The 18,361-nt window shown below is 46.5% G+C and overlaps 1 protein-coding gene across 4 annotated transcripts in view; it reads right to left on the reverse strand.

The window, feature by feature from the left end:
- Positions 1 to 18,361, reverse strand: part of WDR93 (WD repeat domain 93) — a 360,263-nt gene that overhangs the window by 122,233 nt on the left and 219,669 nt on the right. For all 4 annotated transcript variants that reach the window (XM_069222687.1, XM_069222684.1, XM_069222685.1 and 1 more), the window contains exon 13: positions 17,911 to 18,121. In XM_069222687.1, coding sequence (XP_069078788.1) covers positions 17,911 to 18,121 — 211 coding nt within the window. The remainder of the gene's footprint in view (positions 1 to 17,910; positions 18,122 to 18,361) is intronic.

Here is an 18,361-nt window from a genome sequence, read left to right on the forward strand (position 1 = left end):
GATTTCCTGCACTGGAGTGTGAGCTGCTTAAAGGCAGCCCTGCATTGCAGACTGTCTTTAAAAAGTAAAATATGTGCAAACTCGGCTTTGGAATTAAAGGTACTTCCAAAGTGATAATCTACCTTATATTTACATATAAGTCACCTCTAAGGTCTCCCCTAGGTGCCCCATGTGTGGGGTGCCATGCAACTATAAGCAGGGACATTATAAAAGGTGTTTTATATGCCCTTGTGAGAGAAAAACTGCCTATTTCATTTTCCCCACTGTAGATACTTAGTTCGATAGCTTCATAGAGGCATAAATATTGCTAGGAAGGAGCTAAATATATTATTCAAGGACTCAGAATATTGGTAAGGATAAATCCAACAACCTGCCACTGTTAAATTGATCATAATTAATACAAAAGAGAAGGTACGGGACTTTTGTTTCTGTAGACCAAAATCCAGCCTGCTACTGGCCTTGCCTGATTGGTCAGCCCTAACAGGATTAGCCAAGCTGCTTTGGTGAGGTGATAAGGAGCCTGCATAGATAAGAGGTTATCTGGGGGAGGGAGCTCTACAGCTGCAGAGGCCCGGCCAGGAAGAGGGCTGGGTAAATCAAACTGGGGGTTCAAAGAGAATATGACAGAAAGGAATAACAATCAGGCCTACCTTCTCAACCTGTGCCCCATAGACTGATATCAGGCCCAGGAATTGAATGTCCAGATGGTCTGGACGAGGAGTTTTAAAGGAAATGAGGCACACCAGTAGGTTGGTTTAGCCAAGTCTTGCTCCTCTGGAGAGAAACCATCCCTCTTGGATTTTAAAATGCAGTGCTTTGTGGGACAAGACAATGCCACACTTTGGAGGAAACTGTCATGCTTTTGGCTAGAACCCTGCATCGCACTGGACAGGGGTGTACCCCTGGTTGACCCTCCAAGACTATTGAATAAATAGGTCTGAACTGCATTGCAACTCAGATCCGCTGCCTGAAACTACAGGAAAATGAAGGACTGCCCTGCTGGAACCCTGTTCCGCAACCCCAAAGGACCACACTCTGAAGGACTACATCTGTTGCACCCAGGAACAGCATCCCTAAGGACTTTGCCTTGATTCAAAAAGGACTAAGAAGTGGACTTCCTGAAAGCAACAGGTTAACAGAGCTTGCCTGCACCAACTGTTGCGAAAGTCCCCAGCCTGGAATGCGTCCAATGGACTTTTAAGGATTTGGCCAGGTGCACTCTAGGAATTGTAGTTCTAATCTTCCAAGGACCACCTCAGAGGTTCTAGACCCTTGGAGTTGTCTTCTGGACATTTTGAACCCTCAAGAGGAACTCCAGGAAGAAGTTCCAGACATTTGGAGCAACTTTGGAAAAAAGGTACAAAAGTGGACCGACCTGACATCATGAGTCAAGCCAACTACCTTCAACTGCAACCCGGCCTGAATTTCAGGTTTGTCCCATTGAAAGCTCCGGAGCTCCAGATTTCCAGGATTTGACCGGGGCCTCGCAGAAAATAAATCTGATGATGTCACATTGGAATCAGCTTGCTGGAGAGGACCACAATTCATCGAGAGAAAAGGTCCAGAAATGTTTCTAAGTGCAAAGGTAAAAGTTTGATCGTTGCCTCCAGCTCAGTGTATCCGAGCAGGTCGTCATCGCGGTCAGCCTCAAATTGTGACTTGGTTCTGGTCTAGTGCGACTAGATGTCCCCAGCTGGCGCTATTGCTTTCTAAGCACTAGAAAGTACATTTTTTATTTAAATCTTTTTAAGTTCTTATCTCTGGTTCCCTATATTGGATTTATGTTGCTTTGGTGTCATTTTAAAAATAGGAATATTTCCTATTTTAATAAATTGTGTGAGATCTTTATTGTGTGTGTGTCTTACTTATTTATGGTATTAGTGTGTTTAAATGTTTTACATACCTGTCTCCTAAATTAAGCCTGCCTGCTTGTTGCCAAGCTACCAGCGGTTGGGCCAGGGCTTGAGGTTTTGAGACCTTGATTGGACCTAACATTAGACTGGGGGCCTTTTTGCTAGTTGTAGGTTTGTACTTACCCTAACTAATAATACACCTTCCAAAAGGGTGTGAATCAGATTTGGGTCCAAGTACCAGCATTATCACCTCAAAGTGCATATTCACCTGCCCACCCTCCTTCAGTCATGTTCAGAGTAGCAAGCAAAAGCGATTCTGCTTTTGCCTATCTCAGCAAATTACCCAGCAACTGGTTCAATTTTGACAATTCGCAGGACTACCATGTCATTGCAATGCATCGTTTTGACAAATCTGAGAGGTGTTTGAAACCCTTTGGTCTCAGCATTAATCCAAACAGGCACAACAAAGGGTCCAACAGTAGCGTTCTTCCAACCAATTAACTGACAATCTCAGGCACCCCACCCAGTACCACAAGATGAGCGGGTACTGCCGGACCATGTGGAAATATTCTGCCTCTGGGAATTGTCAGGGAGGCATCTGCACACTGCACCTTCATACAGACGGACAATATCTGCAGTGGTAACGTAGGTCTGGTGTAGGCAACCGAATCAGGTATATTTTAGTCAGGTGCTGCAGGACACCTTTTGAACAAACAGTGAGACATTTTATTTTTTCTTGTGCCTACGCTTCCCTGCTAGGCATGTTGGAGATAGAAGGGTTAATCCTGCTGATGGCAGTGTTCTCTGGCTCCTTGCTGTGGTTAGTCACCCCTGTGACATGGGTTGTGTTCAGTCCCCTGCTAGGGCTTTGCTGTTATGTATCCTTCCTTTCTACTGGGCTTATTTGTGGCTAAAGATATTTGTTTTGGTGGTCGCTGGCTACCTGGGGGTTTGGTTCCCTTTATGGACTTGCCCTCCCCCCACTCTTTCAGAGCTGGGATGAGTGGAGGTTTGCCTTTCTCCTGTGTGGGCTAGTGGTTGTGTGCCCTTTTTTGGGTCCTCTTCTGTAATCCTGCCTCCCTACAGGGCTTGGGAGATATGTGGGGCTGGTTCTTATGTTGGCCAGCTGTTTGCTGGCTCCACACTTGGCTTGGAGCTTTGGTTTTGATCTTTAACTTGTTGTCCCTTATCTTTGCTTCCGCGTTCCTTGGCTTGAGCTAGATGTACTATTGTTCATTTCCCGAGGTTAAAGTATATTTGATGTGGCACAGCCATTCTACTTTTATAGAGCTTTCAAAGGTTATGATGTCCATGAGTGATTTTAGATGAGGTTTTGCTGCGGAATTTGCCCAGGGCTAGTCCAGTACAGAACAGATTTTGACTAGAAAAAAAGTCTGTGCTATTTAGACTCAGTTTAGAACATAGGATTTCCATGAGAGTGCCTGTGTCCTAGATGCAGCACAGTTCTTACAAAGCGATTTTCGACATTCTGGAGCTCTCTTGCCTTTTTAAAGATCCAGATATCTGCCCAACAATGCTCAAAGGTCCTCTTACATTCTGTACATTTCTAAGATCGATTTTATTACTCTTCATTGAAGTTATTCTTGTATTGCATGACAGGTTGTGATGGAACCATATGCCTAGAAAATTAAAGGCAGCAACTTGCTCCGAAGAGCTTCAAATAAGATAAAATGTTTTTCCCAAGTATTGTTTTTGTGCTTTTTTTCTCATGAACTCTGTCTTGCATGCAATGATTGCGAGTTTTTTGGAGTTTGGAATAATTCTGCACGGTTTCTATTAGAAGCACTGCATTATCAGAAGATAATCTGTATTTTTCTACTCTTTTTCTCAGTGTACCCAACTTCGGTCCAGGTACAAATATACAAGCTCACAGACTACTAAAGGAAAAGGCAGGGTGTATTTAAGGAGCTGGTTGGATTTCACTAATGCTCCTGTATGCGTGTTGAGGCAGCGATCTGTGGCTCATTTTAATATGTCGGTGGAACTAAAGGGGTATCAGAAGGCCTATATCCTGCAAAACTGAAGAATGCATTTTATCATATTCGATGGTGCAGCGTGATCAGCTGGGCCAGTACTGGTGGAGAGCAACAGGTGGAAGAAAATATTGTAGTGCAATTCCTCCACTCCCTGGCATTTAATTTATGTGCTTGAAAAAGAGGTATGGGCAGATTTAAGAGAAAATGACAAATTTGGCAGCGTTGTGCACCGTCATTTTTAAAACACAGGGATTAACTAGAGTACGGCGCACCTCTGTGATTCCCTCTGTGCCAGCGCAAATATGCTGCTGTGTGCCAACGCAGCCTCACAGCCTTGCAACATAGTGCAAGGACAGGCTGCGTTGAGGGGGGAGATTGTTTTTGTGCAGGAAGGAACACCTTCCTACATAAAAAAGAAAATCTTAAATGGCGATTTGCTCTTTCATTGTGTGCTGCAGCACACATAGAAAGAGCAAAAAACGAGGGGAAAGAAACCATTTCTCCTCATTGCACCATGCTAACACCACCCCTAGGGTGGTGTTAAATTTTGGCCTGGCCTCAAATTTACAAAAACCCATAAATCTGGGGCACGCCCACAGCAACATCCGCTGCACGCCCCTACCATGCTAAGTGCTGCGTATGATAGGGCCATATTTACAAGGCCACCTTGTAACTATGGTGCATGGTACTTGGTTCCTTCTATCACAAAGCATGTTTTAAAAATGAGGTGCATGTTTAATAGCCCCAAGCGCCACTGGAGCATCACTTTTAGTGATGTTCCGGTGGCGCTATGCACCGGAACATCACTAAAAGTGATGCTCTAGTGGGGCTTGGGGCTTTTAAACATGCCCCTACATTTTTAAAGCATGCTTTGTGATAGAAGGAACCAAGATGGTGGACTCAGTGGATGCAGTCCCTGTGCACACTTCACCCACTGACCACATTAAGCAATACTCGTAGCAAAAGTTTTATGACCGGGAACAGCCCTGTCCAGGAACTGGGGTGGCAATGCACCGACCTTAGACTTTACAAGAAGGAGTGTTGGTCCCCACAAGAGTAGCACTGCTGAACAGAGAGAGCAGGTTGAGTTCTCAGGATGGCAGTAAGACATTGAGCCCACTAGCAGGACTTGGAGGGGGAGGTCGACACAGCAGACCAGGTAAACCAAAGGATGTGCAGGCAAAGGAGCGGCACCCCAAACATGACAACCCCAGCAACAAGGAGACAGTGAACAGCTTCCTGCCCAAAGGTAAGTACAGAGCGTCATCTATGTCTTGAGGACATCAGGAAGAGATGGCACATGCATCAGGGGGAGTACCAGAAGTCTTTTAGTAGCACTGCAGGAGGTGCCCTGTGACATGGTAATATTGAGATGCAATCAATATTGACTAGGGGCTAGGTTACACATATAAGCACCTGTGGTCTGGGGCTCAGGCCCTCTGGGAGTAATAGGTTGTGCCCCATTCCAAGCAACACTTTGAGGCCAAGACAACGAAGGAATGCTTAACAAAGAGAGGCTTGCGGACAGAGGCAGATTACATCTGAGGACAGAGGAGCACTAAGGCATATCGCAGAGTGAAGAACAAGTTACCAAAGGTAAGTAACACCTTATCTGGTAGAGACTGTATTTAGCTGCAGATTCCCCTCCTTTGAATTCTCCCCAGGCCTCAGTCTGGATCCAGAAGAGCTTTCGTGAGTAGCACCACTGAGCACCTGCAGGTGTCGTTGATCGGCTTTGCATCCATTGTTGTTGTTGTCTGCATCAGATGAGACATTGCGGTACCGATATAGATGCCACCCAAGTGCCCTGGCATCAGTTTCTTTTCACAACTTTCCACGTCAGAAGAGCAGAGCCATGAAGAACACTGACCACTAGTGTGTCAACTCTAGAGCTCTGAAAGGATTATCCCTGTCCCTGGAAATCCGTTTGCAGATTGGGGAAGATGGGTGGGTCTGTAGAAATCTGCAGCTATAGTCTCTACCAAATAAGGTGTTACCAAAGGTAAGTAACTTGTTCATCTGATAGAGACTTGTAGTTGCAGATTCCTTACGTTTGAATAGATACCCAAACAATACCATGCCCGGAGGTGGGTCTCCGAACCAATTTCAAATTATGAAGTCCTGCAGGACCGAATGGGCTAAGTGCCCATCCCTATGAACCTGACTATTCAGGCAGTAATGTCTAGTAAACGTATGAAGATAGGCCCACGCTGCTGCCTGACAGATGTCCATGACCAGGACTCCGCATGCTAACACAATGCTTGCAGCTTTAGCTCCAGTGCAATGAGCTTGCAAACCATCAGGAGGTTGCTTCTTGGCCAGTGCGTAGCAGATCTTGATACAGAGTACGACCCAATGAGAGATGGTTTGCTTCTGCACTGCCCAATATTTCTTCGTACCCACATACCCCACAAAGAGCTGGTCGTCCACATGGAACTCACATTGATGGTCAAGGTTGAATGCGAAAGCTATTTTTAGCTCCAGGCAGTGGAGTCTCTCCTCTTTCTTAGAAGGATATGGGGGTGCGTAAAAAGTGGGCAGGGTCCTTGATTGGCCTCCGTGAATGGGTATGGCCATTTTTGGTAGAAAAGAGGCCCTTGTGCGAAGCACCAGTTTGTCAGGATATAAAGAGAGGTAAGGCGGCTTAGATGACAAGGTCTGGAGCTCACTCACTGTACGAACAAATGTAATTGCCACAAGGAAGGCTGTTTTCAGTGTGAGAAAAATGCTTGAGGGGACAACATGTGGAGAGGCTTGAAAGGAGCACACATCAGAAAAGTAAGAACTAAATTAAGGACTCACTGGAGCATAATGAATGGGGAAAGACGGAAGAGATGAGTAAGGCCTTTGAGAAGCCTATGTTCAATACGGGACTTGAACAAAGAGGGTTGATTAGGCAACTGCAAGAAGGCAGAAATGGCAGGAAAATAGCCCTTAAGAGTGCCTAAAGCAGAACCCCATTAGGCAAGGGAAAAAAGAAAAGTAAAACCCCAGAAAGAGGGGCAGAAAGGGGATCAACAGATTTTTCTGCACACAATGCCAAAAATTTCTTCCAATGTCAGATGTATACCATATTAGTGGAAGGACACCTGGCTGCCAAAATGACGTTATAGACTTTAGAGGAAGGTCAAAAGCTGTCAACTGCAGCTGCTCAATATCCATGCAAGTAGGTGGAGAGTGGACCGGTTCAAGTGAAGAGCCCTCCCCTGCTGTTGCGACAGAAGATCCTACCAAAGGGGCAGCCTGATCGGAGGATCGATGCCCATGCTCTGTAACTCAGGATACCAGGCTCTCTGTGCCTAGTCCGGAGCCACAAGAATGACTTGAACACTGGGCAGACGTGGTGTGGGCAGAAAGGCGTACAGGAGGCCCGAGTTCTACTCGAGATGAAAAGTACTGCAGAGCAAGAGCCACCTTGGAAACTCCAGCACACAAACTGCTGACATTGCACATTCTTGGCAAAGGCAAACAGACTTAATCAAGGCTCTCCCCACTGCTGAAAGAGAGATCTTGCACCACCTCCAACTGGACACACCATTCGAGATACACTAGCCATCTTTGGCTAAGTCTGTCTGCTCTGGTGTTCAGAGAGCCTGCCAGGTGTTGAATCACTGGGATATGCGCTACTGTTCCAGCCATGTCCAGAGACGCAGAGCCTCCTAACAAAGAGTCCATAACTTCACCTCTCTCTCTCTCTTTGCTGCAGTACCACATGGTGGTGTTGTCTGTGAACACCTGCCCCAGCCTTCCCGTGCTGGAGGGTAGAAAGGATTTTAATGCCAGTTGGACTGTCTGGAGCTCCAGCGGGTTGATGTGGAGTTCTGATTCCACTGGAGACCAGAGTCCTTTACTCTCCACCTCTCCCAGATGGCCGCCCCATCCCAGGAGTGACACATTTATCACTACCATCAGATTCATTAGACACAAATGCAAATCTTTTGCAGTTCCCTCCGGGATCTGGACCATGTCGGAGAGATTCACCTGATGCTGTGCCCATTGAAACCTCAGGTCCTACTGCAGAGCCCAAATATGCCATCTGGCATTTGTCACCAGCAGGATGCAGGAGGCCAAGACTCCCAATAGCCGCAGTCAGTCTCACCGAAATCCAGGCTAGAGGCTGAATAGCCTGAACTAGCCACTCAGGAGGATATGCCAGAAACTGCACCAGTCCAGAACATCTCCAATGAAAGCGAGCATCTGAGAGGGAATCAGGTGTGACTTTGACACATTTATATTGAACCCCATCAAATGAAGGAGGTTTGCCATAGTCTGGAGGTGGGAGACCACAGCCTGGGGTGAGCCCACCTTCAACAGCCAATCATTGAGATAGGAGAAGACTGGAACCCCTAATCTCCACACATGAGCTGCAACCACCGGGTTGACAAGGGTAGACAAGACCTGAGCCAATGTGAGCATTTTGAATTTCTCCTCCTTGAGGAAGAGATTGAAGCTTTGTAGATTTAAAATAGGGCCAAGACCTTTGTCCATTTGGGAACCAGAAAGTAGCGGGAAGAACACCACAGCCTACTTCTGGCCCTCTTTATGGCTCCCTTGGCCAAGAGAGCTGTGAGCGCCTCATGAGAAGGCACAGATGATCCTCCGTCAGCCAGTCGCAACATGGTGGCATGGGGGAGGACTAGCCTCAAAGGGGAGGGAGTAGCCCCTTTGGACAATCGGCAAAACACACCTGTCTGATGTTACGGACTGCTAGTGGTTCAGGTGATGGCAAATCCTGCTGCCAGCTGGGTGCCCAGGGTTGTAAAGAGGCAGACTAGGGAAGGCAGGGGAAGTTGGGGGGGCAGTGGACTGACCAGACCGCTGGTCACCTGACCCACGAGATCTGTGGGTACTGCTCCCTCGTCCATGCAAAGGCTGGGAATCACGTGCGGCACGGTGACTGGGTGGAAATTGGCGTGGCCAAAAGCCCCTTCATAGCCATGAAAAGTGCGAAAGGCAGATTGGGGATGACCAGGGGTTGCCGTAAGGCCCAAGGACCTGGCCATAGCCAAAAAAGTCATTGAAATAGTTGAGCGCCGAATATGCCTAGTCTCCAAAGACATGGGTGCAACCGAAGGGCATGTCCATAAGGGAAGCTTGGACATCCGCTGACATTCTCAGCCAAGCGTAGTGCCTCAGGGTCACTGTAATGGAAACTGCCCTGTCCAGTGAGTCGGTCGTATAAAGTCTGCAATGAATTGTGAACTGTGCTGCGCCTCTCCCATTGGCAACAGGCTGAGAGAGTACAGTCTGGGTCTCCGGAACTTGGGGCAGCTCCTGTTAAACCATGTCCCACGAAGTGTGGGAATAATGGCCCAAAAGGCATGTGCTTCTCATGGACCGCAATGCCAAGTTGGGAGAAGAAAACAACTTCTTCCTAAATAAGCCCAGCCTCTTGGATTCCCTATCGGGGGGAGCTGTTGGGAAAGAGACTTGGGAGGTTGAACCTTGGACCACCAAGCACTCAGGAGTAGGGTATTGGGTGAGGAAGGTTGGGTCCCCAGGTGCAGGGCAATTCTCCTATTCATAGGATTCCCTGTGCTGTGTTTGGACTACGTAACCAAAAGTTCGTCCATAAGGGCATCATTATAAAGGAGTAGGGGTTTGAATGTAAAGACTCCCGGTTGAAGCACCTCTGTTAAGAGATCAGTCTTGACTGGCACAAAGGGTAGCTGAAAGGCTAGAACCTCAGCTACCCATTGCACACCCACCATAGCAAGCTCCCTCCTCCATAGCTACAGTGAAGGGAGAAAGCATACCAGTATCTGGAGAGGAATCCAGTCCACTGGCTTCACCCAGATCCTCACACCAGTCCATTTCTTCCTCAAAGGGTAGGTATTCTAAAGTGCCCAGTGACCCATCCCAGTCTTTCCTGTGACCACGCCCAATGGAATAGGGCATTATTTGGTAGAAACTATCTAGCTGCAGATTCCTTGCCTTTATAATTTCCTGGCATCAGCTTGGAATTTGGAACTTTTGCAGAGCAATTCTCTTGCTCACGCTGTCAGGTGTCATTGTTCAGATCCACATGGCGTCATCGGCATCACTGGAGCCATCTCTGACATCATGGTTGCCTATAAAGCCACCCCCCAGGTGCATGTACGTCAGTTCCTTTTCCACAAAGGTCCACACCAGAAGGGCAGAGCCATGGAAAGAACTAACAGTTTGTCGGTGCCAAAAAGCTAGGGCATTGAAAGGGACAATCCTTAACTCTAGCAGACGTGTCCACAGATTGGGGAGGCATGGGTAGGTGTAAGAAATCTGCAGCTAGATAGAGTCTAGATAGAGTCTCGACCAGATAATGCATTACCGAATGTAAGTAAATTGCTCATCTAATAGAAACCTCTAGCTGCAGATTCCTTACCTTTAGAATGCATACCCAAACTATAACCTCCTGGCAGGGGGCTGCGGACAGATCTCCTTACACTAAAAAGTCCTGCAAGACTGAACGGGCAAAGTGCCTGTGTCTATGGACCTGATTGCCCAGGCAGTAATGTCTTGCAAACGTGTGCAAGGACGCCCATGTCACTGCCTGACAGATATCCAGGACTGGGACACCTCATGCTAGTGCAATGGTAGCAGCCTTGGCCGTGGTAGAATGAGCTCTCAAGCACTTAAGAGGCTGCTTCATGGCCAGTGCGTAGCAATTCTTAATACAGAGAATGACCCAGAGCGAAACAGTTAGTTTCTGCACTGCCAAACCTTTCTTTGCTTCTACGTACCCCACAAAGAGTTGGTCATCCACCCATAACTTTTTTCTGCAGTCTAAGTAGAACAATAACGCTCTTTTTGGGTCCACATAGTGGTCGCTCCTCTTCTTTTGAGGGATACGCTGGAGAAAAGAAGGTGGGCAGGGTGATGTTCTGACCCAGTTGAAATGGGGTCACCACCTTGGGGAGGAAAGAGGCACAAGTTCTAAATACCATCTCACTCATCCTCCTGGCAGATGTTTTTCCAATAAGAAAGCAGTCTTGATGGCGAGCAGCTTGAGGGCACAGTTGTGTAAGGGCTCAAAGGAAGCACACATGAGAAATGTGAGGATCAGATTTAAGTCCCACTGAGGCATAACAAAGGGCGTAGGAGGATATATATGTACAAGCCCTTTGAGAAATCTATGTACAATAGGTGATTTGAATAATGAAGGTTGATCAGGCAGATAGAGGAACGCCGATAAGGCAGAAAGATACCCTGTAAGAGTGCCTGATGCAGAGCCCTGCTGGGAAAGGGATAAGGCAAAGAGAAGAATGTCAGAGAGAGAAGGAGAAAGAGTATCAATAGATCTTTCTGTACAATGATTTACAAAATGTTTCCAACAGCTGGTGTATACCATCTGAAATAACTTTACAGACTTCATGAGGAAGGTTGAAGGCTGTCAACTGTCGCAGCTTAATCTCCATGCATGAAGGAGCAGATTTGACCAGTTCAGTTGGGGAACCTTCCCCCTGCTGCTGCAAAAGAAGATCTTCCTGAAGGGGCTGCCTGAATGGAGGATCGATTCTCATTTTCAGAAGCTTGGGATATCAAACTTTCCTTGCCCAGTCCAGAGCCACCAGGATTACTTGGTCCTGGTCATTCTTGATCTTCTTGAGAACTCTGGGCAGAAGTGATATGCAGAAGTGATATGGGCGGGAAAGCACACAGGAGGCCTGAGCTCCACTTGAGATGAAAAAAGCACCACAGAGCGAGTGCTACCTTGAAAACGCCAACGCACAATACTGCTGACACTGCGCGTTCTCTGCAGAGGCAAATAGATCTAACCACAGCTCTCCCCACTGTTGAAAGAATCCTTGTGCCACCTTAGGAGAGAGATGCCACTTGTGATCCACGGCGACAGCAGAGTTCATCTGCCCTGGCATTCAGGGAACCTGTCAGGTATTAAACCACCAGGGTTATTTCCCCGCTGTTCCAGCCATGTCCAGAAATGCAAGGCCTCTTGACAAAGAGTCCACAACCCCACACATCCCTGCTTAATGCGGTGGTGTTGTCTGTGAACACCTGCACTATATTCCCTTTGACAACAGGAAGAAATGCGTTCAATGCTAGTCGGATTGCCCGGAGCTCCAGTAAGTTGATATAGAGTACGGATTCAACCAGAGGCATTTCATCTCCACTTCTACCAGATGGCCATCCCATCACAGAAGTGATGCACCTGTCACTACAGTACAATCTAATTGGGGAAGGGAGAGAAGTCTGCCTCTGACTCAATCGCAGTTCACTAACCACCACTGCAGACCTTTTGCAGTTCCCACCAAGATCTGAACCATGTCGTCAAGATTTTCCTGATGCTGTGCTCACTGGAATTTCAGGTCCCACTGCAAAGCCCTCATATGCCATCTGGCATGTTTTACTTAGAGGATGCAGGAGGCCATGAGGTCCAGGAGCCTCAGAATATGTCTCACTGAAATCCAGGACAGAGGCCGAAACATCAGAATGTTAACCTGAATATCCTGCGCTCGCTGCTCGGGAGGATAGGCCCAAAACTGCACTGTGTCCAGAAGAGTTCCAATGAAACGGAGCATCTGAGAGGGAGTCAGGTGTGACTTCGGTAGGTTTATAGTAAGCCCCAGCGAATGCAGGAGGGCTCACCATAGTCTGAAGGTGGGTGACAACAGCCTGGGGCAAAGGAGCCATCAATAGCCAGTCATCGAGGTAGGGGAAGACTGAAACACAGGTGAGCTGTGACTGTCACCATCACTTTGGTGAACACCCGAGGGGCGCTGGTGAGGCCGAAGTGGTGCACAGTAAACTGAAAGTGCTAGTGGTCCACCTTGAACCACAGGTAACGCCTGTGGGCTGGCACAATATGGATATGGAAATACACATCCTGCAAGTCCAACGCTACCATCCTTGGTCCAGGGTAGACAAGACCCGAGTGAGCATTTTGAATTTCTCCTTTTTGAGGAAGAGACTGATGTCCCGCAAATCCAAAATAGAGTGAAGTCTCTTGTTCTTTTTGGGTATCACAAAGTAGCTGGAATAACAACCACTACCTACTTCTGATATCGGGACCCTTTCTATGGCTCCCTTGGCCAAGAGAGCCCCAACTTCCTCGCAGAGCAGAACTAAGAGATCCTCCATCAGCCATTCTTTTGAGGAAGGCATTGGAGGAGGGAAAGACTGGAAGGGAAGGGAATAGCCCTTCTGTATGATCTGCAAGACCCAGCGGTCCGATGTTATGGACCTCCAGTGAGAGAGATGAAAATGAATCCTTCCTCCAACTGGACGTACATGGTCTTGCAGAATAACACTAGGAGGGCTTGGACAATGTGGAGGTGGGGGGCTGGGTGGTGGACGACTTCTGGCCAGACCATCTGGGTGTGAAGGCACCACAACCGCGTTCCAGAGCAAGATGTTGGCCTGGCAGAGCACAGTGGCTGGTAGCTCGAGTCCTTGAAGCGCTCCAGTGCTGAGTCTGCCGTTTCACCAAAAAGGCGGGTTCCATCGAAGGGCATGTCCATAAGGTTTGCTTGGACATCCCCCAAAAAGCCAGAGGTACGTAGCCAGGCATGGCATCGAACAGCCACTGTTGAGAAAATCGCTCTGCCCAGCGAGTCTGTTGTATCCAAACCACACCTGATGTTAAACTTGGCCACATCTCTCCCATCTTTGACTGCCTGTGTGAGGATGGCCCACAAGTCCTCTGGGACCTAAGGCAGCACCTGCGCCACTGTATCCCATAAGTATGGGAAAAACAGCCCACTAGGCAGGAGGTCTTTACCAACCTCGGTGCTAGGCTGGAGGAAGAAAACATCTTCTTTGTTAACTGGTCCAGCCTCTTGGATTCCCTATTTGCGGGCAGGAAGGTAAGGCGCCATGGGAAGTACAGGCTTGACCACCAAGCTCTCTGCGGTGAGGTGTTGCATGAGGAAGCTAGGATCACCCAGAGCCGGGCAATGGCGGAGGCTAACTGTCCTGTTTACAGGCGCCTCGTGCTTGGTTTAGACCACGTGCTCAGCAGGACATCCTGCCACAGTAGAATTGACTGGGTATCATAGGGTTTATGTAGTTTATAGACATTGATTTTGCGTATACGTAAACTGGTGATTTTTGACTCGTGGTGCTGTGTGGTTTTTCTTTAGAACAGTTATTCAGCATGAACTTGGTTTATATACGGACGCTGTAGGATTCAATATGATATGTCTTATTTGAAGTCTTTTACACACGGTCGAAGTTACCTATACTTTCGCCGTTGGGGTTTGCGGTAGTTTATCCTTTTTTAAAAATTTTTTTAGTTATGTCACTCTCTTACTAATGCACTTTAAAGTCAGAGGGTTGCGACTTATTTATACATTTATGCCCATGGCACACTAATATACACTCTTTTGCACCTAGATTGAGCACTATGAATAAAAGAGGCCAACATCCTTTTATTATCTTCGTTTTTCTTAAATATAATAATCCGCTATGTTGCGGGTAATTTTTTATAATTTTGGTAATTGTAATTCACATTTTGATTATCCACACTGGTCTCTGTTTAACTTGTAAATAGTCACCAATTTTCAGTTATGGTCTTACAATGCTGTTGAATTGCTGAGCCTTGAAAATGTCTTTGTTAGAAATGGGGTCTTTGGTTGGCAGTCAGGTTACCCCCTGTCCAAGCAAAGACTCTCACTCTAGTCAGGGTAAAACAGAATCACTCTCAGCTAATGCCTGCTTGCCCTCTTGGTAGCTTGGCACGAGGAGTAGGCTTAACTTCAGAGTGCTAGGTGTGAACTATGTGTACCAACACAAACAGTAACTTAATGAAAACACTACAGAATTACACAACACAGGTTTAGAAAAACAGAGAATATTTATCTAAACAAAACAAGACCAAAACGACAATAATCCACAATAAACAAGTCAAGTTATCATTAAGAATTCAAAAAGAGTCTTCATGTAATTTTAAACACAACGCTAACGCTGTTAGCGTGAAAATGTACCTTGGGTGCGTTAAAAATAACCCCGCACGGGCGAGTGTGCGTCATAAACTGCTTGTAGTGCATCGATTTCACTCACGAGTAAAACCTTGCGTTGTTTCTTCTCCCTGCAGGAGAGCGATGCGTCAATCCAGTCAGCACTCTCAGGTCTGGGCAGGCCTTGAGTTGTTTTTACACGCCCAACGGTGTTTGCGTCAGAAATTCAGATGCAATATGGTCCGATGCTGCATGTCATTTCTCCAGCCACAGGCGTCGATCTTCTGGTTGCGCTGCAGGCGAGCATCGATTTTCAGTGGATTTCTCACTCTTGGGCTGCCAGCTTCTCTTCGCAGGGTCCCAGGAACTGGATGGGCACCACTTGGCAGAGTCGGAGTCTCTCCAGAGTCTCCAGGTGTTGGCAGAGAGAAGTCTTTGCTGTCCCTGAGACTTCAAACAACAGGAGGCAAGCCCTTGGAGGTCTTCTCAAGAAGAAAGGCAACACAACGTCCAGTCTTTGTCCTCTAGCACAGGCAAAAGCAGCAACTGCAGGACAGCTCCACAAAGCACAGTCACAGAAAGGGCAGCTCTTCTTCCTCAGCTCATCTCCAGGCAGAGGTTCCTCTTGGTTTCCACAAGTGTTCTAAAGTCTGTGGTTTTGGGTGTCCTTCTTATACCCATTTTGCCGTTTGAAGTAGACTTACTTCAAAGAAATGTCTCTCTTGTTTGTGAAATCCTGCCTTGCCCAGCCACGCCCCAGACACACACCAGGGGATTGGAGATGGCATTGTGTGAGGGCAGCCACAGCCCTTTCAGGTGTGAGTGACCACTCCTCCCCTTCCTCCTAGCACAGATGGCTCATCAGGATATGCAGGCTACACCCCAGCTCCCTCTGTGTCACTGTCTAGTGAGAGGTCCAACCAGCCCACCTGTCAAACTGACCCAGACAGGGAATCCACAAACAGGCAGAGTCACAGAAATGGTTTAAGCAAGAAAATGCTCACTTTCTAAAAGTGCCATTTTCAAACACACAATCTTGAAATCAACTGTACTAAAAGATGTATTTTTAAATTGTGAGCTTAGAGACCCCAAACTCCACATGTTTATCCGCTCTCAAAGGGAATCTACACTTTAATCAGATTTAAAGGTAGCCCCCATGTTAACCTATGAGAGGGACAGGCCTTGCAACAGTGAAAAATGAATTTAGCAATATTCCACTATCAGAACATGTAAAACACATTACTGTATGTCCTACCTTAACCATACACTGAACCCTGCCCTTGGGGCTACCTAGGGCCTATCTTAGCAGTGCCTTATATGTAAGAAAAGGGAAGGTTTAGGCCAGGCAAGTGGGTACACTTGCCAAGTCGAATTTACGGTTAAAAACTGCACACAAAGACACTGCAGTGGCAGGTCTGAGACAGGATTACAGAGCTACTTTTATGTGGGTGGCATAATCAGTGCTGCAGGCCCAGTAGTAGCATTTGATTTGAAGGCCCCGGGCACCTCTAGTGCACTGTACTAGGGACTTACTAGTAAATTAAATATGTCAACCATGGATGAACCAATTACATACATGTTTTGTATGGATGCACTTGCACTTTAGCACTGGTTAGAAGTGGTAAAGTGCCCAGAGTAACAAAAACAGCAAAAACAGAGTCCAGCACACATCAACAACCTGGGAAACAGGCAAAAAGTTAAGGGAGACCACGCCAAGGATGAGAAGTATAACAGTCTTGAAGAAGAAACACGTGACGGCTGTTGTCATTGGAATGACTTTTGTGAGAAAAATAAATCCCTACTAAGAATGGGATGTGCCCAGAACATTCATTGGTTTGCCTCATGCACTACTAACTTTGTGGATTATTTAGGTGTACCTTGGTCTTTGGGGGACCAAAAATGTATGAAGCTACTTGGATTAGTGTCTAACTAAGACCAAGATAGATCAACCCTTATGGGTATTAGGGCAGTGACACTGATATTCTAAGTTATATGAGGTCTGTTATTGATTTAAGAGCTAGAAAAGTAGAATGATGCTGCAAGCACACTAGTAACATTTAGTTTACAGGCCCTGGGTATAGGGATACCACTGTACAAGGGACTTCAAGGTAAATTAAATGTGCCAATTAGGTGTAAGCCAATCATATCAAACTTATAAGGGAGAGTGCATGCATTTAATCACCGATCAGCAGTGATAAAGTGCTCAGAATCCTAGAGCCAACCAAAAGAGGTAAAAAAAAAAAATAGGAGGAAGGCAAAAAGCTTGGGGATGACCCTATAAAAAGGGCCAGGTCCAACAATGGTCTATTCTGTTCATACAGACGAGGTGCACAACCCTCAATTCCTGGTCGCTACCACTTCATTCGAAGTGAATACACATGGAAAGGTTGATGCACTGGGGTAGAATTTGTATTAACCTGAAGAACCCTATAAAGGACAGACAATTGTGAGGGGGGAAAAGCTGGAGATTGTCAGTCCTGGGAGCAGCATGGAGTAATGGGTTGGCCTTATCAGCCTCTATAAAAGTAGTTAATGAAAGGATAGAAAATGTAAAGCCAGTGGGGAACAAACATGAGCACAGAATCAGCTGTGAAAGGGATTTGCTCAGTCCAGAAACAATTTTTAGGTTTTAGGCAGTAGTCCTCTTTCAGATTATGAAAAAATTGAGAAACTGAGAATACCTTCAAATATGCATGTCTTGGGATTCCAGCCAGAGAGGAATCATTTCAGTGCAGTGCTTCTCACAGCTAGTCAGTTGTAATCTGCCAAGACTCACTGAAGTCAAACTGCAAGCATTTCAGTTAGTCAGACGGCATTCTGTCCAAACCTTATCCACAGACATTTGCCTTCCTTAGTTTTCCTGGCATTTTGATAATGGCATGCTCATAGAAGAATAATTACGAATGAGTGAGATCATTAAAGCGTTTCATCCATCAATATTTACACCTCATAAGTCTTCCTTGGGAGGAAGGGGTATGCCCAAATGAGCTTCCCAAACTCAGTGTGCCACAGAACACAAGCTCACCTCACTCATGAGGCTCAACAAGAGCAACCAACCCAGAGTTGCCATGATTTCACTAGGACTACTGACATCTATTTGACTTGCGATTGCCTTTAAAACAAACACAGAGCTACAAAGCCAACCAGCGGGTTAGTCATACTTCTTACCTTTCCTTTAGACTAATCACGTTGGTTTCTTTGCCTGCAGCTGCAGTAATGAAATAAAGTGAACCATTTGTGCACCATGCCAAGATCTGGACTCGGAGGCTGGAGGGAAAACAGTCAACCGGAAGCTGTTCCACCGGTTCAGGATTTTCCAAAAACGAAATGTTCTGGATGGAACTTTCTTCCGGGAGCGCAAGTATGGCCACAGGAGATCCTGGGAAGGTGGATAACATCAATTAGACAAGAATATCGTGAGGATAAAAGAACGGTTTGCTATAGAAACTCAATCTAAATATTAATTTTAATTATTCCTTTAAGTCCATTCCTAGCTATATCCTCGGTGTGTAATAAAGCAGCTTAAAATGGAAACCCTTGAGGGAAACGCTTTTTGGGTCGTGGTATTAATTGCACATGATATTTTGTGTGGGCGATTAGTAGTGTCAATTAGAGTTAT

The sequence above is a fragment of the Pleurodeles waltl genome, chromosome 3_1 (genome assembly GCF_031143425.1).
Source record: "Pleurodeles waltl isolate 20211129_DDA chromosome 3_1, aPleWal1.hap1.20221129, whole genome shotgun sequence".
NCBI lineage: Eukaryota > Metazoa > Chordata > Amphibia > Caudata > Salamandridae > Pleurodeles > Pleurodeles waltl.